The sequence below is a fragment of the Musca autumnalis genome, unplaced genomic scaffold, assembly GCF_047663935.1.
Source record: "Musca autumnalis isolate F117 unplaced genomic scaffold, ASM4766393v1 scaffold_1, whole genome shotgun sequence".
NCBI classification, from domain to species: domain Eukaryota; kingdom Metazoa; phylum Arthropoda; class Insecta; order Diptera; family Muscidae; genus Musca; species Musca autumnalis.
In genome coordinates, this window is record NW_027411644.1 from 220,007,200 (window position 1) to 220,034,653 (window position 27,454).

The 27,454-nt window shown below is 36.6% G+C and overlaps 1 protein-coding gene across 1 annotated transcript in view; it reads left to right on the plus strand.

The window, feature by feature from the left end:
* Positions 1 to 11,985: 11,985 nt before the first annotated feature.
* Positions 11,986 to 27,454, plus strand: part of Ir93a (Ionotropic receptor 93a) — a 43,129-nt gene continuing 27,660 nt past the window's right edge. The window contains exons 1-4 of the mRNA XM_073960211.1: positions 11,986 to 12,275; positions 23,981 to 24,117; positions 24,195 to 24,677; positions 24,742 to 25,012. Coding sequence (XP_073816312.1) covers positions 12,014 to 12,275; positions 23,981 to 24,117; positions 24,195 to 24,677; positions 24,742 to 25,012 — 1,153 coding nt within the window. The 5' untranslated portion in view covers positions 11,986 to 12,013. The remainder of the gene's footprint in view (positions 12,276 to 23,980; positions 24,118 to 24,194; positions 24,678 to 24,741; positions 25,013 to 27,454) is intronic.

Below are 27,454 nucleotides of genomic sequence, written 5' to 3' on the forward strand. Positions count from 1 at the left end.
GGACAATACCTTTACAATGTTTTCTGTCCATTTAACACTTTTTGAAGGTATGATGTCACTAGGAGACCTTTTAAAGGTCCTATGCCTATAGAGGAACTTTTGAAATTTTCTGTACATAGAAGATTTTTAGAAGGTTTTCTGACCATAGAACACCTTTTGAAGGTCTTATGTCCATAGAATACCTTTGGCGGTCTTCTGCCCATAGAACACATTCTGAAGGTCTTTTGTCCATAGAAGACCTTTGGCGGTCTTCTGCCCATAGATCACATTCTGAAGGTCTTTTGTCCATAGAAGACCTTTTGGAGAACTTCTGTCCATAGAATCCCTTTTGAAGGTCTTCTGAGCATAAAAGACCTTGGAAAGGTCTTCGGTCTCTAGAAGATCTTTTGAAGACTTTCTACCCATAGAAGAACTTTTGAAGAACTTCAGTCGATAGAAGACCTTTAGAGGGTATGCAGTTCATAGAAGAATATTAAGAGGTAGTCGATCTATACAAGATATTTAGGAAATGGTACATAGAAATCCTAGACGGTTTTCAATACATTACACAATGGTCCCAAATCCAAATTTTCTGGCCAAAATTATTTCAACGTCTATTTTGTATTGAAATTAATTATTATTTATAATAAATGTGTACAAACAGCAATTCTTACGTTTTATCGACCAAAGTAACCAAAAACTGCCAAAATTTTTTGAACAGGGGGGTCCCGTTGTGTGGGATTTAAACCAAAACATTGACCTATGTTAATAATTTTTTGAAACGAAGGATTCATATCTTCCAAGAGGTCAAAATTCCAAATTTCAGCCGAATCGTCCATAAAGTGTCGCTAAAATCCACAAAATATCTAAAATCAGACGGTACTTTTATGTGGGGGCAATTACAAAAAATTTACCTATTTTCAAAAAAATTATACATACTTGTTTTCTACACTCTGAAACCCCTAAATATGAATTTTAAGGAAAATCGGTTGATAGATGTGGGTATTACCGTTCTATTTCAATTGGATACTACGTACAGTCACAACAGGTATTTACAAAAAATTCTCCCATCTTAAAATAGAAAAAAATGCACTTTATTTTAACTGTGGCAAATTTGAGCACGATTTGACTTCTGAATTTATTAGTACAGACCTCCTGCTATCTTTCAAATTCGATTTGGAAGTGGACTTATTTGGAAAAATTTTTAAAAGTTGGTATACTTAAAAAATATTTGTAAAAAATAATTTTTAATATACTTACTTACTTACTTACTTACTTACTTACTTACTTACTTACTTACTTACTTACTTACTTACTTACTTACTTACTTACTTACTTACTTACTTACTTACTTACTTACTTACTTACTTACTTACTTACTTACTTACTTACTTACTTACTTACTTACTTAAAAGTGTCAACTTTGGTACAGCGCCAATCAACGAATACTAACGTTATTTACAAAAACTAATTATTTTCAGATGACTTGATGTGTTTTCATTATTTTGTGCAAAAAAAAACTAAAATTTCGAAACTTCAAAAATAGGGTTTTGGCCAAAAATTGCCTGATTGAAACCTATGTGCATTAGAAAGACTTCTGTCCATAGAAGACCTGCCATAGACCACATTTGAGGTCTTCTGTCCATAGAAGTCTTTTTGAAACTATGATGTCGATACAAGACCTATTGGCCTAGACCCCTATCAGGCACCATCACAAACATTGTGTTTGTATTGTGTTAAACAACAAAAAATACATCAGCCAAACGAAGGCACATGATGCGTAAGGGTGTTTCTTTTCGTATTCTCTATGCTGATGAGCATAGGAAGTGTGTAAGAATGTGTTCCGCGCCCATAGCTGACCTAGACCTATGCTCATAGAGGAACCTTTTGAAAATCTTCTGTCCATAGAAGACCTTCTGCCCATAGAACACCTCCTGAAAATCTTATGTCTATAGAATATCTTTAGAAGGCCTTATGTCCATAGAAGACCTTTAGCATGTCTTCTGCCCTTCTGAAGGTCTTCTGTGCATATAAGATCATGATGAGGTCTTCTATCCATAAAAGACTTTAAAGAGGTCTTCTATCCATAGAAGAAATCTTGAAGGTTTTTTTAGAAGGTTCTTCTCTTCACAGAATACTTTTTAAGATCTTCTATCCATAGGTGAACTTTAGAAGGTCTTGTGTCCATGGACGTCCTTTTAATGTCTTCTGTCCATTGAAGACCTTTAAAAGATCCAAGGTACCCTTGGATGGTCTTCCGATTACATGGGACCTTTGGAAGCTCATCTGCCTATAAGTGACCTGTCTAATATAAACATTTGAGATGTTATCTGTAGATAGAACTCCCAACGAATGTCTGTTTCACAAGGTCTTCTCTTATACTTTACTTTTAGAAGTATGCTGTACATAGAACATCTGATATCAACATATGACAATACCGACTTGTCATATGTTGGCTTCCATATATGTATATAATACAGCAGGTTTTCTATTGATATCAAATCCAAGGTAAAATATGCAATATTGTCAACCCTATTTTGTTGCACATGAAGCATTTATAGGCATTAAATGTTTCTCGTTACACAGATACTGATGCATTACAGCATTTTCATGTGTGGCATATGTTTCGGTTTTGGTTCTTGCTGCAAAAGTTATTTCTTCATTGTTTGTCGTAAGTTTTTTAAAGTCACACATAGAGAACAGAAGGTATTTAAACAACTTTTTATACAATTGAATGTTACTTAGAAGGCTAATATGGGTTTAAATATATAGATCTCAGTTTATGCAACATTATAATTAGTTCTAATTATTTTCGTCGTTTGGTTTTCGTTAAATAACTATTCCTTTCGTTTGATATGTCCTTCTTAAATAAGTGTACTATATCACTATGCGACACGAAAATTATTAACCATATTTTGATACCGCAGCGTGATACAAGACACAAAAACAAGAAGACACGTGTCCCGTCGTTTTTCCCTATCACTTCAACTTTCGCGGTTATGGACCCCCAAAGACCTGAGGCTTTGATGTCAAAAGGGATCATTTTGTCACGCACATATCTTCCAAACCGCTTGGAATTTGGGATTACTCGTGGAGGCAAGGTTGTAGCTCTTGTCCTAAAGTATAATAATTGTGAACACATAAAATCCATTCAACTTCATCTTCAAGCTCAAAATCGTCAAGGTCAAATTTCCATTAAATTTTTTCTCGGATTTTAGTCTGCAGATATCAAACCGATCAACCAACTAGAAAAATACGAACTCTGTAGAAACGGTTCTTAATGGCCAAAATTGCTATAGAAATGGGAATTTTATCCTCTTCTCATGGTATTCGCTCCATAGATACTAAACCGTTCAAAATTCAAGAAAGCAATCAACCACAATAATGTGGCAAAGATATCAGCAAAGAACTTTCTGGAACATACGAAATGTCTATTAACGGTTCTTAAATGCGAAAATAACAAAAAACTTTCGAAAATATTAGATTTTTATACTTTTTTTCTCCTATTCTGGTCCACAGCCACCGAACCGCCCAAAGGATACAGTTAACTACAACAATGTCTCTAAGATTTCAATAAATAACTTTCTAGAATATAAAAAGATTCTAGGAACGGTGCATCAAGCTCAAAATTCGATTATTTTAAATTATTCTTTCCTGTTCAGGTCCGTAAATAACAAACCATTCAATACAGTTAACTACAATAAAGGATACAGTTAACTACAATAATGTACCTAAGATTTCAATAAAGAACTTTCTAGAATATAAAAAGATTCTAGGAATGGTGCTTCAAGCTCAAAATTCGATTATTTTAGATCATTCTTTCCTGTTCAGATCCGTAAATAACAAACCTTTCAATTTTTCTTGAGTTTTGAACAGTTTGTTATTTCCAGACCTGAGCAGGAAAGAATGATTTAAAATAATCGAATTTTGAGCTTGATGCACCGTTCCTAGAATCTTTTTATTTCTAGAAAGTTCTTTATTGAAATCTTAGGTACATTATTGTAGTTAACTGTATCCTTTGGGCGGTTCGGTGGCTGTGGACCAGAATTGGGGAAAAAAGTTTAAAAATCTAATATTTTCGAAAGTTTTTGGCTATTTTCGCGATCAAGAACCGTTCATAGACATTTTGTATGTTCCAGAAAGTTCTTTGCTGATATCTTTGCTAAATTATTGTGGTTGATTGCTTTCTTGAATTTTGAACGGTTTAGTATATATGAAGCGAATACCACGAAAAGAGGATAAAATTCCCATTTCTTTAGCTATGTTGGCCATTAAGCTCGTATGTTCTAGAAAGTTGTTTATTGAGATCTAACGAAAATTTTTCTAGTTGGTTGTTGGCTTAAATTTCGATCGGTTTGATATCTACAGACTAAAATCCGAGAAAAAACCATAATGGAAATTTGGCCTTGACGATTTTGACCTTGAAGATAAGGTCGAATGGATTTTATGTGTTCACAATTATTATTCTTTAGGACAAGAGCTACAACTTTTCCTCCACGTGTAATCCCAAATTCCAAGCGGTTTGGAAGACATGTGCTTGACAAAATGATATCTTTTGGCATCGATGCCTTAGGTCTCTGTGGGCCCATAACCGCAAAAGTTGAAGTGATAGGGAAAAACGCCGAGACACGTGTTTTTTTTATTTTTGATCTTCTATCACGCTGTGGTGGCAGAATGTGGTTATAAACCATGACTCAAAAAATGGCACACAGTGTATTACTAAAAACCACTATATATACATATATAATTGTTCCACAAACATCCCAGATGGGACAAGGGAGACTTCTCTCATATCAATGAGTGCACCCCGATTCATATAAGCTCAATGATATGGGACCTACTGTTTATGGCAGAGTCCGTACCTTATTATTTGACAATTATTTTTCCTCCAACGTCAGAAGAATAAAGTGTACTGCTTAAAGGTGTACAAAATCGATGGATTCGCCAGAAACTATTGAATATTTTATAATATGGTAAAAAATAATGTTCTTTTTAACACATATTATGGTATCCTTAAGACGGTAGCAGCAAAAATCAGAAGGTCATTGAATGTATGTTTCTTTTTTTGTCCTAGTTATTACTATGATGTGTGTGCGTGTCTTTATAAAATTAGCACAGTATTGTTTAAGTTCCCACTTAACATTGTATCTCTTCTTGAATTCAAAGGATATGTCGACGCAGTGTAAATGTCAGCGTATAAGTGTTGCTTAAGTGAGAAAGATTATAAATCGCATGCTTTATGATTTACTTTGCGTTTTTTTTCTCTTTGAAAAACTTTTTCTCTGCTCCTGTGAATAAGTTTTTTTTTTGTACCATTCATTTGTTTTGCTCTCATATTACGATATGCGAAGTTTTGTTTTTTTGCTAGTAGGTATTATCTTTGAAAAAATACTTCTGTGGGTATTTGAATTTTCTTTCAATGCGCCTCAAACTGTAGTTCAAAGTTTTCAAGAAATGAAAAAACGCAGGAAAAAATATATTGTTATCAAATGATATGAAACAAGGAAAAAATATCAGTCGGCTTTGCCGACTAAAATATACCAACAGCCTGTAACATACATAATAAACAGAAGAAAACCCAGTATTAGATGAGTTTTTCCAAAACATTACGAGATCGATCGGAAGTAAAATTAAAAATTTACCTACGAACTCGTCTGAACCTGTTCTTAAGCCTAAATGATTCAATTTTTGTGGCGATGTAATGGAAGAAGTCGATCGATATAATATATTATTGAATTTGACGTAAGTTTTGAAAATGATTACGATGCGCAACGATTTGACAAAATCATGGATGTGGTTGGTCATAGGGTTTTTACAAATTGGTCATAGGGTGTTGGAACCAGTCTCAGCCTGAACTTTCCGGCCATTGGACCAACGATATTTTCCCTTCCAATTTAAACATTAAAATCTTCTAGAACATTCTTAATACCACTACCAGGACATAAATAATATGTTTTCTCAAGGCGCTCGTAGAATATATCCTGGGTCTGTTTATCTTTCTCTTCAGTCAGGTTGGCACACCATTTTTATGGGTGAACACGCGGCACATGTTAGCTTGCTATCCACGGTGCGCCAACTTTAAATGAAAGGTGCTTATACCTGGGAAGGTTTTGAGGATTCTGAAACCACAATGTTCATAGATGAGAAAAATCTGAAAACAAAAAAATCGCCGGAGGGATGTTTAAATAAATCGCCGTCAAAACTCATACTTTTAAGGGTTTTTAGGATTTTGCTTGTTGTTTTTGGCCCAACTGACAAAATTTGATGTTTTGTGAGTAAAATATAAAAAAATTCTAAAAAATTACAATTTCCCTGGCTACGTCGGTGTCTCTCAGTAATCCTCGAATATCGCTCTATTATTGTAACGATTAAATGTCCACCCAAAATCCACGAATGACCACCCTTCCCCTTACTTATTTGCTTACTTAGCTGGCCCATTACAGAACATTTGTTCCATAGCACAGTGGTGGTACTTACATAGGATGGTGTGACAAAAATACTTATAAATATTATATCGAACTGTAATTGTTATCAATGGGTCATAGTGGCCCAAAAACACTCTATGTAAAATATTGGGGTCTAGGTCCAAAATTTCGCGTGGTTGCCAAGTAATGAATCATTCTGAATTGAAGTATTTTACTGTTACCAACACATTTTTCAACTGAATTTGCTGTAATCCGGTGCAAAGAGTTTTTAATGCTTAGTAAACCTCTCTACGAAAAATTGTCAGTATTGGTCCATTATTTGGTATACGCACTATATGATTTTTATATCGATTTATTCTAAGCGAATATGTTCTTATAATAAACTCAGACTTCAGAACACCATCTTATAAAGAAATGTCATATCGGTCCAATCCTTGGCCTGCCAATTCTGCGTGCACCGCCAAGCGGTCAGTATTTATACGACTTTTTAGCGGGTTTATCATCGCTCATTCTTATGATTCTTATGATACGTTTAACTATATTGATGTCGTAGTATAGCAGATACAGCTCGTGTTTCATGCGACGTTGATATTCACCGTCAACCCTGATTGATCGGTATATATTTCGAAGAATTTTTCTCTCAAACACACCAAGCACTGCCATGTCTGCTTGCGCAAGTACCCATGCTTCGGAGCCATACATTAGCACGGGTAGTATCAGCGTTTTGTATAGTGTTATTTTTTTGTGACGAGATGTGGCTTTGTTTTTAAATTGCTTACTTAAACCGTAGTAGCATCTGTTGGCCAATACAATTCTTCTTTTTATTTCACAACTGATGTCGTTTGTTGTGTTTACGGAGGTGCCGAGGTAGACGAAGTTTTTTACTACTTCAAAATTATAGGTACCAACTTCCACAGTTGGTCCGAGCTCAATGGACGCATTGCGCGTCGACTCCATCACCTTGGTCTTCTCACCGTTTACCGCCAGACCCACTTTAGCAGATTCTCCTTCGACCTTCATAAAGGTATCGGTTACTTCTTTTACTGATCGTCCCATGATGTCTATATCATCAGCATAAGCAAGTAACATGTGGCTATTAGTGTAGATTGTGCCACTTCTTTTAACGTTTGCCTCTCGTATAACCTTTTCTAGCAGGATGTTGAAAAGATCACACGAAAGGCTGTCTCCTTGCCTGAAACCTCTTTTGGTACAAAACTCTTCGGAGAGGTTTTTTCCTATTTTAACTGAAGATCTTGTGTCAATTAGAGTCATTTTACAAAGCCGAATGAGCTTTGTGGGGATACCAAATTCAGACATTGCTTGGAATACCTTTGAACGTAGCGGGCTGTCGAAGGCTGCTTTATAATCGACAAAAAGGTGGTAGGTGTCGATCTGCATCTCTTGGGTCTTCTCCAGGATTTGCCGCAAGGTAAATATCTGGTCAATGGTGGACTTGCCAGGTCTAAAGCCGCATTGGTATGATCCAATTATTTCGTTGACCATGGGCTTTAGTCGTTCGCACAATATCCCTGCCACTATCTTGTAGGTGATAGGGAGAAGACTTTTGCCCCTATAGTTGGAGCATAAAGTCTTATCTCTTTTCTTATGGACGGGACATAGGATGCTCAGGTTCCAATCGTCGGGTACGCGTTCTTCCTGCCAGATGGTGCTAACTAGCTGATGAATACACCTTATCAGCATGTCGCCTCCGGTTTTGAACAGCTAGGCTGGTAAGCCATCGGCTTCTGCTTCCTTATTATTCTTCAGCGGTATACATTCAAAACCATCTTCTGGGATTGGGTTTGTGGTATCTTCGTCGTCTTCGCTGCTATTGGATACCAACAGTTTTGAAAAATGTTCTTTCCATATCTTGAGCACACTATCGGTATCAGTTACCAAATTAACTTGTTGGTATCTACAGGAGGATGTGCCTGTACCAAAGCCATCAGTTTGCTGCTTGACTCTTTCGTAGAATTTTCGGACTTCATTCTGGTTCCTGTACATCTCGATTTGTTCAAACTCCCGCTTTTCCATCTCTTTCTCTTTTTCCTGCGGAAAAGACGTTCCTCCTCTCTCCTTTTCTCCCGATATCTCTCTCGTGCCCTACGCCTTACTACTGACTGTAAAGTAGCCCTATATGCCGCATTTTTCTCTTCGGTAGCAGCACGACACTCCTAATCATACCATTGTTTTCCTTGGTGGAGGTCTCTGGTATCCAAGTATGGATTTTGCGGCAGTTTGCATGGAGTGGGCAATATTTTGCCATTGCGCTGATATGTTATCGGGATGAGGAGTGCTTTGATTAAGTAATTGGGCTAGTTGAGTGGAATATGCTGTGGCTATCTGTTGTGATTGCAGCTTACCGATGTCAACTTTCCTGTTGTGTCTGTTCGTACTTTGTTTGCCACGTTTAAGCGGGTGCATACCTTTGCTGCAACAAGGTAGTGGTCCGAATCTATGTTTGCACCTCGGAACGAACGCACATCCAACACGCTCGATGAATGTCTACCATCTATCACAACATGATAAATTTGATTTCTTGTTTGCTGATCTGGAGACAGCCAGGTGCCCTTATGGATGTCGAGATGTTGAAATCTGGTGCTGCTAACTACCATTTTTTGCCGCTGCGAAGTCTATCAGCCTCATACCATTGTCAGATGTTTCACTGTGGATACTAAATTTTCCGACTGTTTGGCCAAAGATATTTTCCTTTCCAATTTTGGCATTTAAAAATCGCCTAGAATAATTTTAATGTCATGGGCAGGACAAGCGTCATATGTTTCTTCTAAGCGCTCATAAAATATATTTTTGGTCAGTTCGTCCTTGTCTTCAGTGGGAGCATGAGCGCAAACAAAGCTGATGTTGAAGAATTTTGCTTTTATTCGAATTGTAGAAAGTCTTTCATTCACTGGTGTGAAGCTGGAGACCAAGTGTTTTAACCTCCGACCAACTTCAAAACCGCAACCAAACTAATGCTTTATGTCATGGCAGCTTTAATACAGTGTGTCACCTTTAGGTGTTGTTGTGACGTCTTTCCCATTCTATCGTATTTCCTGTATGGCAGTAATGTACTAGCCTTGTACTTTTCAAGTACATCTGCCAATGAGTAAACTGCACCTTCTCTATAAAGAGTGCGAACATTCCAGGTGCAGATTCGCAGATCATGGTCCTTAAAAAGGTTTCTTTTGTTTTTTTCATAGTAGGCTGCTTTTTTCTAGGGGAGGGTTACTAACCCCGCGCACAAACCCAAGTTTTTAACGTTCTTATGGGTGAACGCGCGGCACATTTTAGCTCACTACCTTTAACGGGTGTTAAAGGCAGCTACCCCAGGTGACACCAGGGGAGGCCAGTGTCCACTTGAGATGAAAGAGGGACCAAGATAAATCCTCGACTTTGCCATGTTAAAGCCGGTCAGGACCCTTCCTTGGTATCTTTCATCCCCTACGCCCCCTTCCTCCTTATTTCGATTAAAAATGTTCGAAAACATACATTTCCCCACTTTATGTCCTCCTAAAATCCACCGTTGTGGCCATTCTTATGAACCAAAATCCTCGAATGTAAACGACTATAGTAAGTTTTGGGTCCTCCAAATCCTCGTACCTCGGGAACACAGGACCTTTTTTTCTCTCCTCTAGGTCCTACGAAAATGATCCAAAATCCACGATTGATCCCCCGACTGTCATCCGAAAATACTTTTTATTATTTTTCACTGCAGGTAAACTAATAATTTTAGGAAATCGCCGATTGTTCCCCTTTAAGTTCATAAAAAGTATTCCTCTAAAAATTCTCAAAAACCAAATCTTATTGCCATTTTGGGCAATAAATCCACAATTGTTATCCCCTTTAAGTCCTTCAAAATCCTAGCAAATAGAATATTATTGTCATCGTTTCTCCAACAGCACTCGATTACTTTCCTCAGTATTTCGTAGAAAAATCCTAGAAAAAGTAAATCGGAAGCCATTGTCTTTTTGGTCGTCGAAAATCTACGTTTATTGTCCCCTTAGCCCTTTCGGCCCCAACGTTGCTTATAAGCAACTTCGATTTTAACTTCGTTTTATTTAAAACTAACGGAATTTTTTCCTCAAAGAACACATTGCTTTGGCTAATTGTAGTCCTAAGAATGCAAAAATTACAAAAAAGTGTCAGTTGTATCCCGATCAACAGAACTACGATGCATTATTCAGTGTGAAGTCTGGAAAATCACGGCATGTCAAAAATCGATGTGTACAGTCCAAATTATTTAAATCGTTTCTAAATCAAAATGTATGAGCTTTATGTTAAACTTTAGTTTTGATTCTTCAAAAGTAAAGTCAGAGGTATACTTCTATACGATTATAACATTTATATTTACATAATTGCACAAAATAATGAGCAAATAAATTTTAGATTAAATGTACTGTATCTTCCGAAATAGGTGGGGTAACGCCCACCAATTTATGTTATGTCTTAGTTTTGACTTATACTTTAATTCTATGTTTTTAAAGTAACTACTAATGCGAGGAAAAAAGTTCGGGGCCGAAAGGGTTAGGATTATTTTCCTCTACAAGTCCTTCAAAAAATCTTTGAAAATCAAAACTGTTTGTCTCCTCCTTTTCCTTCTGCTGGAAAAATATGTCCTCCAAAAGTCATCAATTCCTTTCTTCTTCAGGTCCTCTAAAAAATTATCGTAATTTGACAATTGTTTCTCCTCCAGACCATCTGAAAATCCTTGATTATTTTCCACATTTGATTCTCACAAATCTTCAAAAAAAATTGAAGAATATTGTCCGCTTCAAGTCCTTCGAAAGACCTTGACTACCTCCCCACATTTAATGTTTATTGAAAATCTGTTGTACAATATAGAACATAGTCCATTTTCAAAAACAGGTATAGCCCAAAATAAATTTCCGATGCACTTTATGGGGTTTAAAGACTTAATTTTTGCTCATAGTCAAGTTTAAAAAATAATATTCGGCCCATATTGATTTAAAAACTATCTCTTGAAATAACCACAAAATAAAAAATGTATAAAAGACAAATTTGTCACTTTGTAAATAAAATTTTATTAAATGTTCACACTTGCGACCAGAGATACTTATCAAGACACCCTCTATAATTAGTTTAGAATGACCATAAAAAAGACAACCAAAACAGTAAACGACGAGACAATTGAAAACAAGTTGAAAACCACAAAGATTACAACAAAACAACACCTGCATCCGATTAACGTTTCAACAACTAAAACAATACCAAACTTTAACCGCAATATGTCAATCAGACAAACTATCCTGATACGTGTCCTTCGTCCCCGTCTCCACTAAATTGTGGCATGCAGAAGGATTTTCTATTTCCTCTTGCTTTTTGTTTTGATTTTTTACTTGTTATTCCTTTCACTTTCAATTTAGACTTGTGGTCAATGAATCTATAAAAACAATGTCGTCTGTCTATCACCAATGGTCGCTGTTGTTGTCACTGGTATTGTTGTTGTTGTTACAATTTTCAATATATCCTTCCTTGAACTCTTCACACGCAAAAAAAAAAACAGTTCAACATAAAAACGAATTTCATCGATATTTCTCCATTTCAAAAAAACGATGATTAGTTGTTTTCGAACCTCTAAAGACGTTACAATGAAATACATAGTTGTCGGTTGTTATCTTTTGACATTATCGATGGGTAGTTGCCTGACCCAGGAATATAATGATTATTCTTCATTTATTAGTGCAAATGCTACAGTGGCTGTTGTTGTCGATCAGGATTATATGCAGCAGCATAATGTGAATATTTTGGCACATTTTCAAAAAATTCTAAGTGATACGATACGTGAAAATCTTAAAAATGGTGGAATTAATGTCAAATATTTTACATGGAGCGGTATTCGTTTGAAAAAGGGTAAGACAACGGGGTAATTGTGGAAAAAAAGTGAATATATGAAACCTAAAAACGGTGACAAAAAATAATAATACGAAAAAGTGGATTGTGGTAACTTTCAGGCAATATGAATTAAATATATCTTTGCAGCTCTTCAACTAGACATTCAGCAATACTCTCTTTTGATGTAAAGCACAGAATTGAATCTAAAAACCTAGAGGGACTAAAGCAAAAAGCAAGTACAGTAAAATCACGAAAATACATACCCTAATAAATCGAAAATCTCAGGAACATTGTAACATAAAACGAAACTAAAGGTATGGTTGTGGATAATTCCTTTTAGGGATGAAAGATGAGAAAGGATAGGGTGAAAGAAAACATTTAAAAAAATATCAGTCGGCTTTGTCGACAGAGATATACCATAAGCCTGTGTGAATTGAAAGTTCTAGTCCACTAAATTTGCAATTTCATACAATCTATTATATAAAAGAGTAGTGAGGTGAGTGACTGACTGACTGACTGACTGACTGACTGATTGACTGACTGATTCATCAGCGCCCAGACGAAACCGCTGAAGCTAGAAAGTTGAAAATTTGGGTGTAGGTTGCTGTTGGTGTGTAGGGGTGAGATAAGGCTGCGTTTTTGGAAATTCGACCTAGAAGTGTACGAAAAGTACTAAAAGGTACTAAATATGGTACCCTTTGTATTAGGCAAACGGTAAGAGCTAGAATTCTGAAATTTGGAATGAGGGTAACTGATGGAGAGCTAGAAAGATGTTCCAACGGGTTTTTGGAAATTCGAACTTCAAGGGTACGAAAAGTACTAAATGGTACTAAATTTAGTACAATTTGGATTTGTGTGAACGGATAGAGCTGGAATCCTGAAATTTGAAATTAGGGTAACTTTTGGAGAGTAACAAAGAAAGGTTTTTGGAAATTCGAACTGTAAGTGCACGAATAGTACTAAATGGTACTAAATTTAGTACAATTTGGATTTGGGTGAACGGATAGAGCTGGAATACAGGCATTTGGAATGAGGGTCACTGATGAAGAGTAATAATGAAAGGTTTTTGGAAATTCGAACTGTAAGGGTACAAGAAGTACTAAATGGTACTAAATTTAGTACAATTTTGATTTGGGTGAACGGATTGAGCTGGAATACAGACATTTGGAATGAGGGTCACTGATGAAGAGTAACAATGAAAGGTTTTTGTAAATTCGAACTATAAAGGTACGAAAAGTACTAAATGGTACTAAATTTAGTACAATTTGGGTTTGGTTGAACGAATAGAGCTGGAATCCTGAAATTTGGAATGAAGGTCATTGATGGAGAGTAAAAAAAAAGGTTTTTGGAAATTCGAACCATAAGTGCACGCAAAGTATTAAATGGTACTAAATTTAGTACAATTCGGATTTGGGTGAACGGATAGAGCTGGAATCCTGAAATTTGGAATGAGGATCACTGATGAAGAGTAAAAATGAAAGGTTGTTGGAATTCGAACTATAAGTATACGAAAAGTAATAAATGGTACTAAATTTAGTACAATTTGGGTTTGGGTGAACGAATAGAGCTGGAATCCTGAAATTTGGAATGAAGGTCACTGATGAAGAGTAAAAAAGAAAGGTTTTTGGAAATTCGAATTACAAGGGTACGAAAAGTACTAAATGGTACTAAATTTAGTACAATTTTGATTTGGGTGAACGGATTGAGCTGGAATACAGACATTTGGAATGAGGGTCACTGATGAAGAGGAACAATGAAAGGTTTTTGGAACTTTGAACTATAAGGGTACGAAAAGTACTAAATGGTACTAAATTTAGTACAATTTGGATTTGGGAGAACGGATGGAGCTAGAATCCTGAAATTTTAAATTAGGCTCAGTGGTGGAGTGTAAGAAAGAATGGTTTTTGGAAATTCGAATTATAAGTGCACGAAAAGTTCCAAATGGTACTAAATTTAGTACAATTTGGATTTGGGTGAACGGATTGAGCTGGAATCCTGAAATTTGTAATGAGGGTCACTGATGAAGAGTAACAAAGGAAGGTTTTTAGAAATTAGAACTAAACGTGCACGAAAAGTACTAAATGGTTCTAAATTTAGTACAATTTGGATTTGGGTGAACGGATAGAGCTGGAATCCTGAAATTTGGAATGAGGATCACTGATAAAGAGTAAAAATGAAAGGTTTTTGGAATTCGAACTATAAGTGTACGAAAAGTAATAAATGGTAGTAAATTTAGTACAATTTGGGTTTGGGTGAACGGATAGAGCTGGAATCTTGAAATTTGGAATGAAGGTCACTGATGGAGTGTAAAAAAGAAATTCGAATTAAAATTATACGAAAACAAGTAAGAAAAGTCTATAGTCGGACGGAGCCGACCATGGGATACCCTATACCACTATCCCTGGACAATCGCTCTCCACGGAACTTCTTTTCAATGATTGTGAAAATTTAATTATCAAATATCCGAGATGTAATGTATAATACTTATGACCAAAACCAAAAAGTTATTTAGCATGACAAAGAAATTTTTGCAGCAGGAGTGGAAAATTTAGTTCACACAAACTAAAATGTAATGAAACACTCTTATGTTGTACTACTACTTCCGTTGTTTAACCGCTACGTTATTAAAATTTTTACCAATTTCACACAAAAGTTTCAGTCCATTTAACCCGCTAAGTATTATCTGATCTTCACGTTGGTTTGTACGCTTCTTCTTCATCATAAACTCATACTTTGTTTAAAATTTTGCGGGTTATTATTTTGACCTACAGAGCCGGTACAAAATTGGTTAAAATTTTGTTTTTGGTCCATTTCATCTCCTGAACATTTCACGATCATCACCAAAAACTAATCATTTCTATTTTGGCCCGAACCCAACGTCCTTAAAAAATTCGTTACAATCGGTCCATAATTGCGGCCTTAAGCTTGTTTACAATTTTTAATGGACGGACACACATCGCTAAATCGCTGTATCTCGTCGAGATATGAATTTTGGCATACCAAATAAGGGGTCTAGGACGAATATTTCGTGGTGTTACATAAACTTTTGGGATAAAAATGTGGTTCTCTACACAGAACCCATTATATATTAGGCAGTAGGCCCGTTATCTAGCAAACACTTTATTGCAATTTACATCAGAGGAAAGGTAGTTTTTTTCCATATGTAGGCTACTGTGTGAAATATATATGTCCTCAAGCAATTAAAATATCGACCAAAAATAAAATTTTTATATTTTTCATACAAAAGTAATGGTCCATTTCACCCACTAAAGAATATCAGATCATCATTCAAAATTGTAGGCATCTTTTTCGACCTATACTCTTACCCGGAGCAAAATTTCGTGACTATTGATGTATAATTGCGACTTCTAGAGAGTTTATTATTACACTACAAACAAATAACGGAATATATTAGGCTGTAACTCTGTTATCTGATCATGCACACCAACATAATTGACATCAATTGAAAGGTCAAGAGTTCCACTTTCAAGTATATCTCACTTGTCCGGAATGTCACTTCCAGGAATTAAGATATAAGCTGTATATTAAAAATTCTCACAATTTTCACACAAAAGTTTTGGTCCATTTAACCCTCTAAATATTATCCGATCGCCATCTCAAATTGCAAGCTTCTCATTTGTGATATACTCTTACCTTATTTAAAATTACGCGTTGATCGGACTGTTATTGAGACCTACAGAGCCGCTAGAAAATTGGATAAATATTATGTTTTTGGTCCATTTCACCCGCTAAATATTTCACGATCATCACCAATAAGAATAGGGATCTATTCTGATCTGAACCCGACCTCCATACAAAATTTCGTGACGATCGGTCCATAATTGCGGCCTGGAGCGTGTTTACAATTTATAATGGACAGACGGACGGACGGACTGACGGACGGACACACATCTCAAAATCGCTTTATCTCGTCGAGATATGAATATTGGTATACCACATTGGGGGTCTCCGACGAATATTTCGCGGTGTTACATGAATTTTTACCAAAACAAACTTATAATACCCTTTTCCACATTGTGGTATAGGGTATAAATATCTTTGACATAACAAACTTTTGATTTTTGGCCAGGAAAATCAATTTCTGAACCACCGTGCGTCGTAATGGGGATAGCGATTACAAGTGGTTGCAAAAAGAATCAAAGCGATTCGCGGCCAGCTGTTAAACTTCACTTTTTCGAAAATTTGTGTGGGAGGTACTCGAGCTCCTATATAGTCCATATTCGACCTTGATCTATGTATCGCAGAAACACTACGATGTGCAAAGTATGGACCAAACCGGTTACTGTCGTTGAGAGTTATAGAGTTAGAGTTAACTTAAGCTAAGTTTGGACAACATATTACGAAGGCCAAATTTAAGTATCTTCATATTCATAAGGACGACTGGCTGTCGCCAGATCAAAGACCGTGAAATCAAATTGATCACGTTGTGATAGATGGAAGACATTTATCGAGCGTGTTGGATGTACGATCGTTCCGAGGAGCAAACATAGATTCGGACCACTACCTTGTTGCAGCAAAGGTTCGTACCCGGTTAAACGTTGCAAATAAAGTACGAACAGATACAGCGCGGAAGTTGGACATCGGTAAGCTGCAATCACAACAGATAGCCACAGCATATTTCACTCAACTGGCCCAATTGATTAATCAAAGCAATTCTCGTCCCGATAACATATCAGCACAATACCAAAATAATACCAGAGACCTCCACCAAGGAACCCATGGTATGCCCAGGATCGTCGTGCTGCTACCGAAGAAAAAATGCGGCATATAAGGCTACTTAAAATCAGTAGCAACTCGTAGCGAACGAGACACGTATCGGGAGAAAAGAAGAGAGGAAAAACGTCTTTTCCGAAGGAAAATGAGAGAAATGTAAAAGAAAAGTCCAAAAATTCTACCAAAAAATGAAACAACAAACTGATGGCTTTCGTACAGGCACATCCTCCTGTAGAGACCAGTAAATGAATTTGGTAACCGATACAGATAGTGTGCTCAGGATATGGAAAGAGCACTTTTCCAAACTGTTGGCATCCAATAGTAGTGAAGACGACGAAGATATCACATATCCAATCCTAGAAGACGGTATTGAATTTATACCGCCCGGCCAAAATAAGGTAAAGACAGCAATAATCCGGCAGAAGAATAATAAGGCAGCAGGAGCTGTTCAAAACCAAAGGCGACACCCTGGAAGAAAGAACGCGTACCCGGCGATTGAATCTGAGAATCTCGTCCAAAAGAATGGATATAAGACTGTATGCTCTATTTATTGGGGCATAAGCTTTCTCCATATCGCCTAAAAGATAATGTCATGGATATTATGCGAATGACTAAAGGCTATGGTAAACGAAATAATTGAACCATACCAATGCGGCTTTAGACCTGGCAAGTCCACCCTTGACCAAATATTTACCCTGCTGTAAATCCTGGAGAAGACCAAAGAGATGCAGATCGACACCTACCACCTTTTTGTCGATTATAAAGCAGTCTTCGACAGCCCCCTATGTTCCAAGCTATGTCTGAATTTGGTATCGCCGCAAAGCTCATTCGGCTTTGTAAAATGACTTTAACTGACACTCGATCATCAGTTTAAAGAAAGAACCTCTCCGAAGAGTTTAGTAGCAAAATTGGTTTCAAGCAAGGAGACAGCCTTTCGTTTGTCTTATTCATTGACTTTATGGAAAAGGCTATAAGAGATCCAGATGTTAAAAGAAATGACATAATTTACAGCAATAGCCACATGTTACTTGCTTATGCTGATGATATAGGCCTCATGGGATGGTCAGTAAGGGAAGTAACTGATACCTTTATGAATGTTAAAGGAGGATCTGTTAAAGTGAATCCGGCGGTAAACGGGGACAATACAAATTGATGGTGTCGACGTATAATGCGTCCATAGAACTCCGACCAACTGTGGAAGTTGGCTCCTATAATTTTGAGGTAGTTAAAGACTTCGTATTCCTCGGCATCGCCATAAACACAACATCGGTTATGAAATAAGAAGAATAATGGTATTCGCCAGCTACTTTGCTACTTTGGCTTAAGTAAGCAGTTTAAAAACAAAGCCACATATCGTCAAACAAAAATTACACTTTACAAAACGCTGTACTACCCGTGCTAATGTATGGTTCCGAAGCATGACTACTTTCGCAAGCAGATAAGGCAGCGCTTGGTGTGTTTGAGAGAAAAAGTCTTCGAAAGATCTACGGAATAATCTGTGTTGACGGTGAATATTGACGTCGCACAGTGTTGCCTCGTGGACAAAAATCAAAAATTGTGATGTTAACTTTAACATATGTTCATGATTTTTTCTTACAGTAAACACATCCCATACAACGAATCTGAAAGAATTTTGTCGATATGTGCATCCATAATGAAGTTATAGTCATTGAAATATGAAAAATATTTCGCAGGTAATCTAAACCGGTAATCATATGAAAATTAGACAATTTTTAAAATAACATTTTCTGAAAAGTTTGTTGATAAAATTAAAATTTTTGGATGGGGATTTGATGGGTGGGCTATAAGTATAACATTTTAGTACAAAAAGTTGACATCAACTGCACGTGGGCAATGTACCGTTATCAAGAAATCAAAATTAAAATTTGATAAAAAAAATTAAGATTCTTATTATTTAGTAGAGCAGATCTCTTGATTGCCACCTATTGCCACCTCGGCTCTTGTTTTCCGTTAATTGGACATCTCTTTCAAATAAAAATGTGCAAAAACTTTATGCCCATCCTTGCAACCTTCTGAGATATATCGGTTCAGATTTTATATAACCCCCATATATATCTTTTCCCGATTTAGCTACAACTTGTTCAATTTTGATCGGATAGCCTTCAAATTTAGTACGTGTTATTTTCTTAGGCTCCTGAATAGCTACACCGATTTTCACAAAAATCGGTTCAGATTTGGATATAGCCCCCAAAATATATCTATCACCGATTTTGCTATAACTCGGTCAATTTTTATCGAATAGCCTTCAAATTTTATGTGTGATATTTTCTTAGGGCCCTGAATAGATTCACCGATTTTCGTAAAAATCGGTTCAAATTTGGATATAGCCCCCATATATGTATATCTTCCCACGATTTTGCTATAATTCGCTCAATTTTTGATGAATAGCCTTCAAATTGAACATGGGATGTTCCTCAGGCCCCTGTTCAGTTTTACCTTTGACCTAGGTTGATGAATGTTTGCACAAGTACTTATGAGGGCACAGGAATGAAAAAAATCAACTTTGGTCCATATCGGTTCAGGTTTGAACATGGCTTCGATATATAATTTCGACCGATGTCACTCAAGTACGGATAATTACGTCATATTTTCTTATTTAATCAATATCGTTGCGTGTTTAGTGAAAGTATATATGAGATCTATATCCAAATCTAAACCGATTTTTGTCAAAATCGGTGGAACTGATAAAGGCCTTAAGAAAACATCCCATGTTAAATTTCAGTGCTATGTTTCAAAAATTGATAGATTTATAGCAAAATCGGTGAAAGATATATATAGAGCCTATATCCTAATCTGTACCGATTTTTACGAAATCAAATCAAAATCGGTAAAACTGAACAGTGGCCTGAGTAAACATACCATGTTAAATTTGAAGGCTATTCATCAAAAATTGAGGGATTTATAGCAAAATCGGGGAAAGATATATATGGGAGCTATATCCAAATCTGAACCGATTTTTACGGGGGCATAAAAAAATATCACATATAAAATTTGAAGGCTATTCGATTAAAATTGACCGAGTTATAGCAAAATCGGGGAATGATATATATGGGGGCTATATCCAAATCTGAACCGATATGGACCAAAGTTGAAATTTTTCATTCCTATGCCCTTATAAGTACTTGTGCAAAAATTTATCAACCTAGGTGAACTCCTTCTATTTTTGTCCACTTTTGTATGGAAGCGGCAACAATGTGCGTCGTATGAACCACAAGCTGTATCTGCTATACAACGACATCAGCGTCATAAGAATGAGCGATTATGAACCCGGCGGTATACGCAGAACTGGCAGGCCAATGCTTCGATGGAGCAAACAAGTGGAAGACGAGATGAAAAGGCGCGGTATTCCAAAAAGCGAAGCAACTAACAGAGAGAAATTGAAATCTTTTCTTAGTTTGGCTTATGGAACATATGTTCTGTAATGGGCCAGCTAAGTAAGTTACGAAGGCCAAATTTTGGACTAAATCTTTTGCTACGTTCGAAGGTTAACGCGCGCTCCAGTCAGACAGACAGATGGACGGACATGCCCAAATCGGCTCCAAATTGTCTGAAAAGGATTTCGTCCAAACATTCCATTTCGAATAGGTACATTTTGGCCGTATGAAAGGTATATGTACACGCAGAGAAAAAATATTGTTGGAACAATCATATTCTAAGAGCAAAATAGTGTATTTTAAAATTCTTAAAATATGTATTGTTGGCGCAACAATATATTTTGTGTCATCCTGTTTCCAAATAAAAAATATATGGTTGAAACAACAATATATATTTTCAGATTTTTAAAAAATACGCTATTTTGCTTTTAGAATATGATTGTTCCAACAATATCTCTTCTCTGTGTGTAGCTTCTTTGTCTAAAAGCTAAAGGCTAATCGGCAGATACCGTTTTATGGGGGCTATATAAAACCAGTTTTTAATACCAAACATCCTAGGAGTAATAGGAACTTTTGTACCAAATTATAAAGCGCAATTTTAAATATTGCGAGCTGTATCTTGATTTCAACTGACGGACATAGTTATATCGACTTACGATTGTATGCTAATCAAAAATATGTATGGGAATTTCTGAGTGAAATCGGACACTTTTACAAAATGAGGTTTTTCGATTTCCTTTAGTTTTTGCTGTGGTGATACTGTTTATCAGCAAAACATTTCAGTATATTTTCAGATTTCTATTGACTAACGGAGATAACGAAGAGATATCGCGCGTTGAAAAGGTCGAATTCTATAGAAACTATATGCAAAGAAAAAGTCTTTTTTTTATAGTTTTTATTTTTTATAAGCTATCTAATAAAAAATATTAAAAAAAATTGCACAGTGGGCTCGGATACAATTTTCGCGATTTAAAATTTAAAATCAATTTTAATCACTGATTGTACTCTTCGATTTTCTTGAATTTTTTTGTATTAAACTACGATCAATTACAAAAAATATAAGTCCTATTTGGTAGGGGGATTCGAATGATTACTATTTGTTCTTCATTTTATTTTTAAATTTGTCAATACAAATTTTCCCTTATACCAGTGTGAAACATTTATTATATGTTATTTTACCAAAAACACATTTTTTACATTGGTTTTGTTGTTTTATTTAGGAATTTATATTCATTTTTCGATTTTGAAAATCGACCAGCAATACGACAGAGATTTTGAAATATGCAATGGTTAAACCTATCGCGGTCACAACAAAAACTTCATTTAGTAATACCCACTAATGCTGGTACACTAATTGCTAAATCATTCTTAAAATCGCAAAATAACGCAGGTTTAAGGAGGTTTTTAAGATTCCTAAATAAAACATCAAAACAAATGTTAATAAATGCAATGTATTATTATTTTATATATATATATTTTTTTTTTTTTTTGTAAAATAACATAGTTTGCACAGTGGTATATAGGAAAAACTTTTTTGACAAATTTAGAAAAAATAGTAATTATTCAAATCCCACTACCAAATAGGACTTAAAATTTTCGAAATTAATCGTAGTTTAATATAAAAAATTCAAGAAAATCGTCGGAAAATTGATTTTAAATATTAAATCGCGAAAATTGTATTCAAGCCCACCGAGCAAAAATTTTTTGTATTTTTTATTAGATAGTCCCAATTTACATTGGGCGAGTTTACTTGCGGCAATTGTCATTTTGTAGGAGAGAGAGGTGAGGCATATGGTAACCCTTTGCCTCTCAGCACCCTCTCTCACCTACAAACTGACAATTGCCGCAAGTAAACTCGCCTAATGTAAATTGGGACATAGCTGATAAAATAATTTCTCGGAAACTATGATAGATATTGTGTTCATTGTTTTTTTTTGTTATTTAAAGCGGTGTTTACACTAGCCATCAATGTCATATGAGATGTCAAATTTGCTACCTGTGAATGTTGCATCTATTAAAATGATGTGGCAACTCATATGTATATTTTTCATTTAGGGAGCGCTCTATTCGGCTATGAATTTTCGTATGCAGTTGAGAAATAAATTGATGGAAGAAAACAATTTCAACAAAGAAATGAAGAAAATAGGTAACGAAAATGAAAATGTGAGTGCGCGTGTGTTTGTTGCGTGATTTATATATTGTGGTCATACGAAATTGTATGCTAGTGTGAACGCGAAAACTAAAAGTGGTATGGACTTTGATGTCGAATGGATAAAATAAGTGGCAGTTCATACGATATTGATGGGTAGTCTAAACCAGGGATGACCACCAACAACAACTTCCCTATGCCCGCGGGCATACGAAACACTCGTACACTATAAACACATGTGTTAGGTTGATGCTTGAATCGCCTTGCATTTAGAAGTTTTGCGGTTCGATTTCCAGGCCAGGCAACATCAAAATTTTCAAAGGTGGCAAAATACCCCTCAGTAATGTTGGCGACATTTCCTGAGTATTTCAGCCATGTAAAAGTTCTCTGCAAGTGGTGTCGTAAGACACGCCGTTTGGACTCGGCGATAAACAGTAGGTCCCATATCATTGAGCTAATATGAATCGGGGTGCACTCATTGATATAAGAGAAGTCTCCTTTGTCCCGCCTGGGATGTTTGTGGAACAATATAAACATATTTAAATACATAATTTTCCGAACAAGACATGAAAATTTCATGCCAAAGCATTGGTGAAAATGACATGTCAAAGCATTGATGAAAATGACATGTCATGGCATTGGTGAAAATGACATGTCAAAGCTTTGGTGAAGATGACATGTCAACGCATTAGTTAATATGACATGCTTAGGATCCAAAAAAGAGCGTCACCTGTTGGGGGTCACGCTCATATAAAATTCATGAGTGAAAATGACAAAAAGATGGCATACCAGATGACTTGCACCCATTATTCAACTCATGATTTGTCATCGAACATTTTGTTGAGTTGCTTTGTAGTCGTGCATGAAACTAGGGGTTCTTACATCGAGTAATTTTATGAAATTGTAGTAGTGGGGAACTCGATCTAAGAACCCCCAGTCTCATGCAGGACTACAAATCAAATGACGTTTCAGAAGTCAGCCAGTGCGTCTCTTTTAGGTGTTGTTATGACGCTTTTCCCGTACTTTTTAAGTACATCTCCAATGCGTAAACTACACCTTCTCTATAAAGAATGCGAACATTCTAGGTTCAGATTCGCAGATCATGGTTCTTAAAACGTTTGCGGGGGTCGTCACCTTTAGAGGGAATTGTTTTCTTTTCTTTCGTTTTTTCAAAGTAGGCTGCTTTGTCTAGGGGAGGGTTACTAACCCGACACCCAAACCCAAGTTTTTAAGGTTTTATGGGTGAACGTGCGGCACATGAACTGCTAATTCTGCTTGCGAGCCGAATGTTCTGTATCGTATTTCCGATACACTGTTATCTAATCTCTGAAATTGATTGGTCTAGTCACGAATTGTCATCGTGTAATAGTGGAACATGTGTTGTGTCTTAACGTTTAGTTTAAAGTTTGTAGAAATTTGTTTCTGATACCAAGTGTTTCTTTCAGAGTTCTTAGCAGCTATAACGGTAATGAATTGTGAAAAAACTTTGAACTTTTTCAAATCCATCCGGTCAAATTCAATTCTATTGATTGCCATAACTGATGCAGATTGTCCGCGATTACCACCCGATCAGGCCTTAATGGTAAGTGATCACCTGCAGAAAAAGAGTTTATTGACATACAAGAAAATTTGTTTTTCCCATTATGTATGTATTCACAGATACCAATGGTGGGACGTGGTGAAGAATTTCCCCAAATGATGTTGGATGCAAAGTTGCAAAATATTCTACCATGGAAAACGGCTGTTGTTATAATGGATGAAAATATGGTCAATGAAAATAACAAATTGGTAGAATCTGTGGTCCATGAGAGTACCAGAAACAATGTCGTACCCATCTCCTTGTATTTGTATAGCATTAATGAACGTTTACGTTCGCAAAAGAAACGTCAAGCAATACGTGACACTTTGATACCTTTTCAACGACATCCAAGGGAAGCCAATCAATTTATTGTGTTTTCCCAATTCTATGAGGATATCATCGAAATGGCCGATAACATGGATATGTTTCATATCAACAATCAGTGGATGTTCTTTGTTTTGGAAGAAAACACGAAGAACTTCGATGCCATGGCTGTGACACAAAATCTGGCCGAAGGTGCAAATATTGCTTTTATATTGAATGAAACTTTGCCCAGTTGTCAGGTGGGTTTTTGGAATTTTAATTTGTCTTTTGATAAGGAGTGAATTTGTTTATCTGTCTTTCTAGAACTCCTTAAATTGTACCATTCAAGAAATCTCCATGGCCTTTGTCCTATCCATATCCAAGTTGATTTACGAGGAACAATCAATTTATGGCGAAATATCAGATGAAGAATGGGAAGCTTTAAGATACACAAAGAAAGAGAAACAGGACGATATTTTACTGAGCATGAAAGAATATTTGAAAAATCATAGCCGATGTTCAACCTGTTCTAAATGGCGTATGGTTACAGCCTTGTCGTGGGGTAAATCACAGGAACACAACAAACCGAGAAAAGGTAAGGGATAAGTGTTGTAGAAGTATGTAATATGGTCTTATGTTCGTTTTTCTGTTTAATTTGGCTCTGATTCTTCCCCCATCCCAGGAGTGTGATTGCTTTCGCGACTTGTGATCACAAAGCTTCTGGCAGAAGTTGTATGTGTGTGAGAGGACAGTTTCGTGCCCCTGTTCCGCATGCTAGACATGCATATGTTTTGCACGCAGGCGTTAATTGTTGTCAAAAAAAAACTTATGGAGACTGCACCATCCAAACAGAAGACCTTCTAAAGGTCTTCTATGGAGAGAAGACCTTTTAAAGGGATTTTATGGGCAAAATACCGTCCAAAGGCCTTTTATGGAAAAAAACGACCTTCAAGAGGTCTTCTATGGACAAAAGACCTTCTAAAGGTCTTCTATGGACAGAAGACCCTCTAAAGGTATTCTATGGATAGACAACCTTCCAAAGGTCTTCTATGGACAGAATACCTTGCAAAGGTCTTCTATGGATAAAAAACCTTCCAAAGGTTTTCTATGGACAAAAGACTTTCCAAAGGTCTTCTATGGATAAAAGACCTTGGGCAAAAGACCTTCCAAAGGTTTTCTATGGACAGAATAACTTCCATAAGTCTTCTATGGATAAAAGACCTTCCTAAGGACTTTTATGGACAGAAGACCTTCCAAAGGTATTCTATGGACGGAAGACCCTCTAATGGTCTTTTATGGATAGACGACCTTCCAATGATCTTCTACGAACAGAAGACCTTCCAAACGTCTTCTATGGGCAAAAGACCTTCCAAAGGTCTTCTATGGATAAAAGACCTTCCAAAGATCTTCTGTGGATAAAAGACCTTCCAAAGGTCTTCTATGGGCAAAAGACCTTCCAAATGTCTTCTATGGATAGACGACCTTCCAAAGACCTTCTACGGACAGAAGACCTCCTAAAGGTCTTCTATAGTCAGGATGCCTTCTGAACAGACAGAAAACCTTCTAATGGTATTCTATGGATAGGACACCTTCCAAAGGTCTTCTATGGACAGAACACCTTCCAAAGGTCTTCTATGGACAAAATACCTTCCAAAGGTCTTCTATGGACAGAATACCTTCCAAAGGTCTTCTATGGATAAAAGACCTTCCAAAGGTCTTCTATGGGCAAAAGACTTTCCAAAGGTCTTCTATGGATAAAATACCTTCCAAAGGTCTTCTATGGACAGAAGACCCTCTAAAGGTCTTCTATGGATAGACGACCTTCCAAAGATCTTCTACGGACAGAAGACCTCCTAAAGGTCTTCTATAGTCAGGATGCCTTCTGAACAGACAGAAACCCTTCTAATGGTATTCTATGGATAGGACACCTTCCAAAGTTCTTCTATGGACAGAACACCTTAAAAGGTCTTCTATGGACAAAAGACCTTCCAAAGGTCTTCTATAGACAGAATACCTTCCAAAGGTCTTCTATGGATAAAAGACCTTCTAAAGGTCTTCTATGGACAAAAGACCTCCTAAAGGTCTTCTATGGACAGAATACCTTCCAAAGGTCTTCTATGGACAGAAGACCCTCTAAAGGTCTTTTATGGATAGACGACCTTCCAATGATCTTCTACGGACAGAAGACCTCCTAAAGGTCTTCTATAGTCAGAATGCCTTCTGAACAGACAAAAAACCTTCCAAAGGTCTTCTATGGACAGAATTCCTTCCAAAGGTCTTCTATGGACAAAAGACCTTCCAAAGGTCTTCTATGGACAGAATACTTTCTAATGGTCTTCTAGGAACAGAAGACCTTCTTAAGGCCTTCTGGGGGCAGAAGTCCTAAAGGTCTTCTATAGACAGAATACCTTCTGAACAGACAGAAGACCTTCTAAAGGTCTTCTATGGACAGAATACCTTCCAAAGGTCTTCTATGGACAGAATACCTTCCAAAGGTCTTCTATGGATAAAAGACCTTCCAAAGGTCTTCTATGCACAAAAGACCTTCCAAAGGTCTTCTATGGATAGGAGACCTTCCAAAGGTCTTCTATGGATAGGAGACCTTCCAAAGGTCTTCTACGGACAGAACACCTTCCAAAGATCTTCTATGGACAAAAGACCTTCCAAAGGTATTCTATGGACAGAAGACCCTCTAAAGGTCTTTTATGGATAGACTACCTTCCAATGATCTTCTACGGACAGAAGTCCTCCTGAAGGTCTTGTATAGTCAGAATACCTTCTGAACAGACAGAAGACCTTCTAATGGGGTTTTATCGATAGAAGACCTTCCAAAGGTATTCTGTAGACAGAAAACCTTCTTATGGTCTTCTATGGAGAGGAGACCTTCCTAAGGTCTTCTACGGACAGAACACCTTCCAAAGTTTTTCAATGGACAAAAGACCTTCCAAAGGTCTTGTAAAGGTCTTCTATGGACAGAAGACCTTCCAAAGGTCTTCTATGGACCGAAGACACTCTAAAGGTCTTCTATGGACAGAAT